At 40.5% G+C, this 10,319-nt stretch overlaps 3 protein-coding genes across 5 annotated transcripts in view; 1 reads left to right on the forward strand and 2 right to left on the reverse strand.

Moving 5' to 3' along the window:
* LRP2BP (LRP2 binding protein) overlaps positions 1-6,723 on the reverse strand; it is a 25,244-nt gene extending 18,521 nt beyond the window's left edge. The window contains exons 1-2 of the mRNA XM_012643988.1: positions 6,688-6,723; positions 333-418 (exon numbers count right to left, since the gene is read on the reverse strand). Of these exons, the coding sequence (XP_012499442.1) occupies positions 333-377 (45 nt within the window). The 5' untranslated portion in view covers positions 378-418; positions 6,688-6,723. The remainder of the gene's footprint in view (positions 1-332; positions 419-6,687) is intronic.
* Positions 6,522-9,235, forward strand: ANKRD37 (ankyrin repeat domain 37). 2 transcript variants are annotated; one of them, XM_012644022.1, is made up of 5 exons: positions 6,522-6,785; positions 6,983-7,135; positions 7,962-8,053; positions 8,582-8,785; positions 9,021-9,235. In XM_012644022.1, coding segments are annotated over exons 1-5 (477 nt in total). In that variant the 5' UTR covers positions 6,522-6,758; the 3' UTR covers positions 9,022-9,235. The 2 variants fall into 2 exon arrangements, with proteins under 2 accessions (XP_012499476.1, XP_012499475.1); XM_012644021.1 differs by lacking the exon at positions 9,021-9,235 and having other exon boundaries at positions 8,582-8,789.
* Positions 9,236-9,306: 71 nt separating this feature from the next.
* The window catches only part of UFSP2 (UFM1-specific peptidase 2), a 17,336-nt gene continuing 16,323 nt past the window's right edge, over positions 9,307-10,319 (reverse strand). For both annotated transcript variants that reach the window (XM_012644019.1, XM_012644020.1), the window contains exon 12: positions 9,307-9,468. In XM_012644019.1, the coding sequence (XP_012499473.1) occupies positions 9,382-9,468 (87 nt within the window). In that variant the 3' untranslated portion in view covers positions 9,307-9,381. The remainder of the gene's footprint in view (positions 9,469-10,319) is intronic.

Consider the following 10,319-nt stretch of genomic DNA (forward strand, 5'->3'; position numbering starts at 1 on the left):
AAAAAAAAAAAAAAAAAAAAAAAAGAGGTAAAAAAAAAATTTTTTTTAAATGTCCCTTCTTAGATATATACAATTCTTTGATTATATGATTCCTAAAATCTATGGTTGCCTTAGTGAATATAAACATTTCCAGTGAGCTTTAGGGTGAAGGACTATTATGTAAGGTATAAAGAAGACAAATAATCCAAATAGATCATGCAGATAGCAGAGACGTTTCACTGTCACTGCAGACATTCACCCAGTGTGCTACTATATCCAAAAAGGCTAAGAAAAAACTTGGCATGTTCACAAAGGGCATCAGAAATGAAACAAATCAGAAAACAATACCTTACCTCACTGAAACTCACATTGCCCTTTGTGGTTATCACACTGCACATGGTTTTTGTTGCTGTAGCTTAAAAGAAGTGTTGAAGATAGTCTGTAAAATAAAAACAAAGGTTGATTGAGCTCTTACTAGATGCCAGGTATTGTTCTTTGTTTTAAGTGCCTTACAGGCATTACCCCCTACAAAACTTTATGAAATAAATTCTGTTATGAAGCCCACTTAACATACAAGGAAACTGAGGTGCGAGGAGGAAGCTCAATAACTTGCTTAAAGGTCACAGGGCAAGTGGGACAGCTGGTATGTCCCAATGCTTGTGCACTTCTTTATTAGTCTATTCTGTCTTTCCAAAGAGCAAAACTAATATGATGTTTTAACATGACTCCTGTAAGAGGACAACTCAAAATTTAGTACCTTTTTAATTTGGAAAAAAGAGAACTAAGAGAAGGTTGAAAAAAGCAACAGTATGTGTTCATTTCCACCAAATCTTGGAATTTGATATAAAATCATCATTTGAAACTTGACAACTGTTTGCATAATATGTGGTAAATTTATTAAATTCTATAATAGAAATTATAGACATTAATTGATAATATACAATCAGAAAGAAATCTGATTTTAAAGGGAAGGGCAGGTGCAGTGGATGCTAATGGTGCCCCATCCTCAGCTGCTGTGGATATTAATTGAAAACAAATTACAGCTGTTCTATCTCTGAAGCTTCGCTCCCAGCCAAACATGAAACCCCTCACTCCAGGACACTTTACTCCCTCTTTCTTGGAAACCACTCAGAAGACCATCCCCCTCTTAGGAGAGGCCATCTGCCATGTGTCTCAAGCATCCCTGCACATCCTTGTTGGGTGTGTCAGGGAGGCAAGGCCCTGAAAACTCTTTGCATGGGCCATTCCCACAGTTGTGTTTGCATCAAGCAACCTTGAAGGATAAGGTAATATCTCTCTACAGACAAACAGCAGGTTTGCTTCTCTAAAAAGCAGTGAATCCCCCCAGCTCATGCTCTTCTCTTACAATGCAGCCTCCCAAGTGTGCAGGAGGGCCCTTTGTTTCACCTCTGTGGGAATTAGGGGGTATGGGGAACTGGCTCAAACATCATGCTGACACTCTGGCTACTGCTTTTGCCATGAGTAATAAAGTCATTGGTCTCTGATCCAGGAGTCTCGTGTCCTCTGCCAGCATCCATGAAACAGGCTGGCTTGTTAGTTGTAAGGAGGGTAGAATCTCAGACCCTGCATGGTCCTTGATATCCCTTTGCCTCAAAGTGAGATCAACTCAGTTTTGTAATTTGTGCTCTGTGAGATCAGCATGAAGCTAGTTTTCACTTGAGCCCACATTTTTGCTCAGCATCCCCCCCACCGCCCCTGCTCTATTCTGCTTCTTTCACTGCCCTTCTCCTGAGACCACCCCCGACCATATCACTTGAACAAAAATCCCATCTGGGGCTCTGCTTCTAGGGAGCTTAACCTAATACGATATGGACATATGGAGGAAGAGATATTTATTCTTATCTTTCTAAAGCTGGCATAATAAAGGATAACTTTCCTTCCGATAAAATACTAGAGTATATGAGGGCTGTCTGGAAAGTATCCAGCCATGTAACCGTTCTTGTTATATTAACAATGGCTGAATACTTTCCAGACAGTACTCCTATTGTGAACAGTATATGTGGTATAGTATGTGAGTTTTTTGACAAATAATAGTTTATTGATAAGAGTACTAAAATTAGCCTAATGATGAATAACCTTATTTAAAATGCTAAATGACAGGAAAGGAAGAATGATTTGAGAGCAGAAGGATTCTATAGAGACTGGAGATAGAAGTTAGCTCTACTTCTCTAGCAATTAGCAGAGTCATGCCGAATACAACTGCGGACTAGAGCTGCCTCCTGAGGGCCAGATGAAAATGAGTCTTTCCTCAAAGATTCAGGTAAGTTATGAATCCTCTGTCCTTATGCCTTCACAGGGATTACAATCAGAATGGAAGTGAAAAAAAATTAGAGATTTTGTTATTTTTTGTTATTAATTATGTTTGTTGATGCTCCTAACTGGCACTTAATAGTTGGCCTAATCCAATAGTGAAATCATGTATAATTTTATTTATTTAAAGTTCTTTTAAAATTGAGGTTCAACACTGAAGTTGCTGTCATACTAAATAAACAATGTTACTAATGCCCATGAAAACAGATCAGGAAGAATCGTGAGCAAAACATCAAAGCCCTGTGTTTATTGTTACTGTTCCTTTCATTACTATTGCCTATTGGTAGTTTAAAAAGTAGCATTCATATATTAACGGGAAGCATAATCTATACATATATGATAGAAAATTAGAAAAGAATAATTATTACTGAGATCTCAAAAGACAGTATGGATGCAGGCACTGGCTTCTATTCTTTTTTTTCCCCTTCCACCTAGGCCTATTTGTTTATTTTAAAACAAAAGTGCTTTTTCCTATGCCCTTCCTTTTGGGTGTGGCAAATTTACAACATCAGCCCCTGAAGTGAGAGGAAAAAAGCAAGATGAAAGACAGGATGTCATTTATAACCGGATAAGCTGAGATGAGCACTGGATGAGACAGCCTAGTAGCTTTTTACTTCATTTTTCTCCAATTTACCATGTATTCTGTGAGCATAGAAAATAGGCTAACAAACACTGATATGTTCAAAATCTTAAGGGCATTTGTGTGAGCTTCTCTCCTGCTCCCAATGTGTGGAAACTTTTGTTGTCCTGTTATGGCTGCCATGTCCTTTCCTGCGGGGATTTCACTCAACAACCAAAAGTAAATGGTTGTGAATATTATTTACTGATTGTATCTCTATGTTCTGGATTTATAAAAGCTTATTTGCACAGAAGAGCTGATGCTAGTATGGTGTTAAATCCAGTCTGGCATGATTTACCTCCAGAGGTCAGCTAGGAAAATACATAAAGTAAAATTGTTCAATATGTACTAATTGCTCATCACCCTCAAGGTGTAGCAACAGTTGAGAAAAGAAAATAGAATCATAGGGAAGTGACAAAGATCTCTAACAACAGAAATTTAAATTGACCTGCTGTCCTAATGATTCAGAGAGGCACACCAAACAGCAAGACTGGATTAATCTTTTATAAAATAATCATGAGCAGACACCCAAGGTTGCTTATCATCACCCTGTGTCCTTAGATAACTTACAGGTAAAAGATAATGTTATTTCATACTGTCAAGCTTGAGTTGTCTTCAGTCTTATCTTCAGGGGAAGTTGTGTCTTCCTCAGAGAAGATACAGATTTCAATTTAATGCAAAGCAGAGAAAAGGTGTGTTCAGAGAGGAAAAAGTGGTATTCTAATTGAAATCAGGAACAAAACTAAGATTCCTGGTATCATCACCATTGTTATGCACTAATATTTTAGAAGTTCTTAGTGAAACACAAAACAAAAAGGATATAAATATTTTTAAAAAAGAAACAAAATTATCTTTCTTGTAGATGATGATTGTAACTTTGAGAATCCAAAGAGATCAGCTTAAGGACTGACTGAATTGATTAGTTCAGAAAAGTGACAAGATAAAAAATGAACAAAAATGAAAAGCATGTCTTTACTAGCCAGTGAGAAAATACATTGGACACAGAATGCTCATTTATAACGATAAAACAAAAACATAAAATATGTAGGCATAATTTCAGAGAACTATGACATATATGGAGAAAATTATTAACATTTAAAAAATTAATGAATATGTGATTCGGGCATCAGTCAGAGCCTCAGAAAATGGTGGGCTGAAAGGATAAGAGAATAGGCTGGGCCCCATCCTAACCCTGTGCTCTTGGGAGCAACCTGTCTAGGCTGGCAGCCACTGGGCAGTTGGATTCCAGCAATTTCTGTGCCTTAGAAAAGCAGCCAGATGGTGTTTTAGTCTTTGCATGAGCTGGAGTCCAGGACTCTTGTAAATGTAGGAGTCAGTAGAAACAGTTGCTTTGGACTTTCTGCAATGACTGGCTGGTGATGAAGAGCTCGGGGACCAGCACTATGAAGGATGCTGAGCTGAGGACAGATTCAAGTGGACACCCTAGAAACATGTATAGACATTATGTTTATTACTATATAAAAATAAAGAAGGGGAGAAAATACCATAGGTATAAATACATCAAAACAATTGTCTTGGGTTGTGGAATTATGTACAGGTATTCTGTACCTGTACAGAATTATGTACAGTATTATGTACTATTCTGGGGGACAGATGTGTTTTAGATTTCAGAAGTGTTTAGATTTTGGAAATGTCATTCTATATATATATTTATATATATATAAATATTACATATTTATACCATGTTGCAGAACATCCTTGGCATGGTATAGGATAGCACTCTTTCACCATAATTATTAATATCTCTGCAGTAAAGTGTAATATTGTTCACATAAAATGGGATAAACACTAAATATAGTCTCAGATAAGTGCAGGTCAGATGATCTTACTGCCTTAAGAATTACAAAAATACTTTTAGATTCAGATCTTCATCTATTTTAGAATTGCAAATAGTGATAGGACTTGCAAATTTCTCTATTTCTCAAATTTTCTGTAAAATAATGTGATGAGGTTACAGATTTACTCATCTTACCCACAGATGGATGGAGAAGAGGCAGTCTATCCTTGCCTACAACTGCGCTAGTCTTCCCCGTAACTTCCCCACCCAACTGGCTAATTGAAGCGACCTGGATTTGTTAATTAAGGATATTCCCTTTTTTCCCCATTAAAATAATTTTCAAAATCTCTTTCACATTTAGTCTTCGCTGGTGTAGAGGATGATGAGGAGAGCCTGCTGTCTCCTTCGGCCACAGGAGGCAATCCTCACGGACTTGGGTCCTTGCAGTATCTCTGCACTGCCATTCTTTATCATAAAAAGCTGTTGAAATAGTTTAAATATTAAAAATATAGAATATAAGCTCGATTCCATATACATGTTTAACACACATTTATGTTCCAATATCCATATGAACAAAAATGTTTAAAACTATCTCTTGGATCTCTCCCTAACAACATAAATTTATGATTGCACAATTATTTTATGGCTGTTACAAAACATAATATACTGTTAACTAAAATTAGAACTAAAAGGCTACTTATCTTTAGAAGATGGGCCTGTCTTCTGAAAGCATAATAATAAAATACTTATTTTTCTGTCCTCTTCTCAAAGATATCACTAGATAGAAAGGAATTAGTAAAGATTTTAGGGAAAATAAATATATGGCCGGAGCGTTAGTTTCGAGCTGGTTTAATCTGAAAACAGTGCTTAGGAAGACAGTCAAGGCACTAGATACGACGTCAGGGGCTACAATTTCAGTCACGTCATCTGTTCCCGCAGTTGTACAAAAAGGAATGACTCAAGCTGAGCCCTATGAGCAGCTCCAGGAGAGCCAACTCCCCAGCCCCGGTCGCCCTGCCTGGCGGGAAGAGCCCGGCGGTCCCCACGTGCAGGGCCGGTCCGCTCCAGGAAGTCTCCCGCGACAGGGTGAGGGCGCCCACGGGTTCCCTACTTCGGGCCCCAGCTCCTGCAGGATCCTTGCACTTATCAGCTGGGACGCACACGTTTGACCTCCCTGCACGCGGGCCCGGTCACGGTGCCGCGTCCCGCACAGGGACCCCAGATGGGCACCGCACCGTTACCCCCCGGGGGCCCTGGCCGGAGCGATGGTTTCGGGGGCGGGGCAGCTCCCGCGGTAAAACCCCTGCCCTCGGGCTCACACTCGCCGCACCCCCAGCGCCCCCATTTTCCTCCTCAATATGCTGCGGACCTCTGAGGCCGGCGAGGCGATTTTAAACGTGAGGCGGAGGGAAGCCTCGCTCCTGCGGAGGGGCGGCCGCACCACGCACGGCGGCGTGGGAGAGAGCACTGATAGCGGCCCCGTTTCCTGGTTACGTGCGTGCACGCAGAAGCCAAACCTTCGCCCGCCACTCCCGCTTTTCCAGAGGGATTAAAGGGCTGGCAGCACCAGTGCGAGACGTGTGAAACTGAGCGAGCCTCATGGCTGCCGCCGAACCCCAGCTACCCCACTCCCGCGCACTCCCCCCTCGACCTGCACGGCGCACGCGCGGCAGGGCTCCCCAGGCGGCCGAGGGCCCCGCCCCGAGATGGGCGTGCCTTGAGCGGCTGAGGCTGACCAATCGGCTGGCGGACCTGCGCGCCGACCTTTCCCTTCCCAGCCCCCGCCCGCGCGGCGGGTTCCCGGCAGCACGTGGCAGTGTTTGTGTACGTGCGGCGGCCGCAGGGCTGGGCAAAGTCCCACAGCAAAGGGTGAGGCTGCAGGGGCGCGGCCAGGGCTGGGGCGAGGAGCTGCCCCGCTACCCCGACAGTCTTTAAATTCTCCCGTACTGTGCACTCTTACCTGCCGGTCTGCAGCGAGTGTCCCACCACTCTGCACTTCCAGAGACGCTTGTCATCTGCTTTAGGCGGGAAATGCTGTTGCTTGATTGCAACCCGGAGGTGAGACTCGTGCCCTTTTGGTCCTTGGTTTCCAGAGGTCGCTTTTCGGGAGCTCTGGGTGATCGTGGACTGACCACTGGGCGCTGCCTTGTCAAGCCTTGTCAGAGTTGGTTTTGGAGTCGGGAAGGGGTTTCAACCCAGAGAGGGCGCAGGCTGGGCAAGGCGAGAGAGGTGCTGGATCTGTTCTCTTCCCCCAGGTGGACAGTCTGAAGCATTTGCTGGAGATGGGGACCTCGGTGAACGCACCCCCGGATTCCTGCGAGCAGTCGCCCGTCCACTTAGCGGCAGGTGGCGGCCTTGCGTACTTTCTTCTCTGGCAGCTGCAAACGGGCGCTGACCTCAACCAGCAGGTAACTAGGTAACGGATTGTTGCTGTGTACAACCCTCCCCTCCACCCCAAATCCACACAAAACATTTCTTACACGCCAAGAACGTTTAGTTGTTTGTTTTAAACATGTCTATGGCAGCGATGTCCAGTAGAAATAGAATGCTAGAGAAGTATGTAATTTTAAATTTTTTAGTAGCCACATCAATAAAGTAAAACAAAACATGAAATCTTAGTAATTTACCCTAATTTATCCAAAATATTATCTTTTCAATATGTAATCAACGTTAAGCAATTATTGATGAGGTATTTTATTTTTACTGTGACTTCACAGTCTGGTGTGGTGGCATATCCCAGTTCAGAGGAGCCACATTTCAAATGCACTTTAACTGGGCGTGGCTATTGGCTATCACACTGGACAGCATAGGTCTACAGCTTATTTCAAAAGAAATGATTGCTGCATTACCAAAAGTCTCAGTATAGCTACTGAAATAGCTTGTGAGGCGTGCCCACAGTCAGTTTCCTAAAGAACTTTCTTACGGTAGTTCACATCTTCCATTGAATATTAAAGTATGGTGAATTTTAAATTGTAAACCTTTAACTTCTGTAGAATTCTACTTTGCTTTTATTCACTTAAATTTTAATGTGGATGCGGCTGCATGTTTTTATTAATGAAAAATTTGTATTAAAAGTACATGAACTTATCAAATAGATTGAATTAAAAAATTAAGTCCAGAAGAATGCAGTTCTGACTATAAATAGCTCAAATAGCTATTCCCAGACTTTACCCACAAACTTCTACAGAAAGTATTTTGGGGAGAGACTCTAAAATGCACTATCTTATCCTTAAGGATGTTTTGGGAGAAGCTCCACTACACAAGGCAGCAAAAGTTGGAAGCCTGGAATGCCTTAGCCTGCTTGTAGCCAGTGATGCCCAAATTGAGTGAGTATAAAATCAGCACTTTCAAATTTTGTTTTCTTGGATTACTCAGACTCTTGAAGCTTAATTACATGTGCTTTAAAACATAATGCTTGCCTCATTGATAATTTAGTCCCTTCATTTAAATGTTAATGTAGGCTGTTAGTGACAATCTAATAATATTCAATTTGAGTAAGTGAAAAATGGATCGTGAGCAATCAGAGGTGCCATCCTGTTCATCATGGCAGTATTCTACTTCAGTTTTGGTTTAGGAAAACCCGTTCTATGGAAGTTCTCATTGACTACCTCTGGGTACTCATTCACTGTATTGAACAACAAATACTCTTACATTCATTTAAAAACAGAATGCCCACTTTGTGCTGGACTCTGCTACCACTGAGGGTATGACAGTGAGCAAAAGTGAATTTCCCTATGTGTCCTTTACCTCTTTTCTGCAACCAACATTTCTATGAGCCCCAGATTTCTTAGTTAAAAAGATATAACAAAGACTAAATTATCGATTTTTTAACTCAATTTTTGTCATAATTTCAGTTTATGTAATAAGGATGGGCAAACCGCTGAAGATCTTGCTTGGTCATGTGGATTTCCAGAATGTGCCAAATTTCTTACAACAATTAAATATATGCAGACAATAAAATCGAGTGAACAATCCGATAGAGATCATTGTGTTCCGGTGCTTAGACAGAAACGAAGTTTTGGAAGTGCAGAGAATACAAGTGGGAAAAGGAAGTGCTGGTGAGTAACATGTAGCTGCTGATTTCTACCTCCCTCAAGGACCTCCTGTTTAGCATAGAATTTATTGTTCCATTTAAATATGGACACTCTTATTTCTAGTATTAACACTTTAATACTGGTTATAGTTACTACTGCTAGATTCTAGGGACCAAAAATTGGCCTGCATGGTGGAAGTTTGGGGAGAAAACCTTTTCTTTTAAGTGTTTAATGTTAATATAATGTTTTTCAAAAACAGATACCACGTTGGTCATGAAGATGTTTGAAGAATCCCTTCATTTCCTGTAGATCTACAAGCTACTGCTTTTGACTTACCCTGTGTGTCTAAACTCCTAAGGAGGAAGAAAACTTTCTTCCAAGTGAAGATAACATTTAAGAATACATGTATTTACATGCCTATAATATTTTGGTTGTGCATGCTTTGTCTTCTAAGTTATTAAAGGAATGTCTAAAGAATAAATTCTCTGTGCAGTATTTATAACCTTTTAAAAACATCAGTTTAAACCATCCAACTATACCCAGAATTTAATCTGAAATTAAACTTATTTTTTATTAAATTTATAATACCACTTTACTGCAGTCTTTGACTCTAAGACACTTTAAATAATATTTGGTCGCTGAGGAAGGCATAAGTTATAGTAAGCATCCTTGTTCCAAAAGTCTGGACCCTTCCATCCACACCAGCCCTGGACATGAGAGAAGGGAAAGAAAAACCTTTTACAAAGTTACAAGACTACACAGTGGAAATTACAACATGAGGCTCTGTCAACAGGACCTGGGAATAAGACTCTAAATACCTATATAATTCAAGGATTGGAATTCCTACTAAGAATAGAAAAGTAATTTATTTGGGTCGATTTAAGGTAGATTTTAAAACTCTTAATTCTATAGAAATCATCAAAAAAGAAAAACTTCCTTACAGTAACTGTTACTCCAGGTATCATATTCTATTGATTCTCAGATATAGTTTTACAACTCTGGGAGTTGATGGCATGCCAGTGGCATGTGATAGTTTAATTGGCAGTCTGTTTTTCTTGGTAGTCCATAAAAGACCATTCGGTTGCGTCTTAGGTATGATGAAATATGGTGGTGAGAAATCTCAGCTTGCCCCATGAGTTGCATTCTATGTCCTTTCATTTTCCTCAGGCTATATTCAATTCCACTTTCCATTTTTCATGTCAGTATTAATCCTTTTCCCTAGCAGAGAAAATTACTTTCAAATAAAATCTCATTTAGAATATGAAAGTTTATCAGATTTCTTCTGGGACCACTGATTTATTTTCTTAAAGAAGAAAACTTGAAGAAAAAGCCGATGGCCAGTCTCTGTTTTATCATTCTCAAATGAAATGCTTTGAGAAATACCTGTAAGAAGGCTAGCTGAGGACTCTTAAAAATACACTGAGTGAGAGACAGACAGTGGTCTTACTCCTTGCTCTAACTAACTCTGAAGCTGCTGGGTATTATAGCAGGGACCTAGAGTCAAGAGTTCATAGTTTCTATAGAAGATGGTGTGTTAGCTCCCCACTGCCTTTTTTTG

The sequence above is a fragment of the Propithecus coquereli genome, unplaced genomic scaffold (genome assembly GCF_000956105.1).
Source record: "Propithecus coquereli isolate 6110/MARCELLA unplaced genomic scaffold, Pcoq_1.0 Scaffold203, whole genome shotgun sequence".
NCBI lineage: Eukaryota > Metazoa > Chordata > Mammalia > Primates > Indriidae > Propithecus > Propithecus coquereli.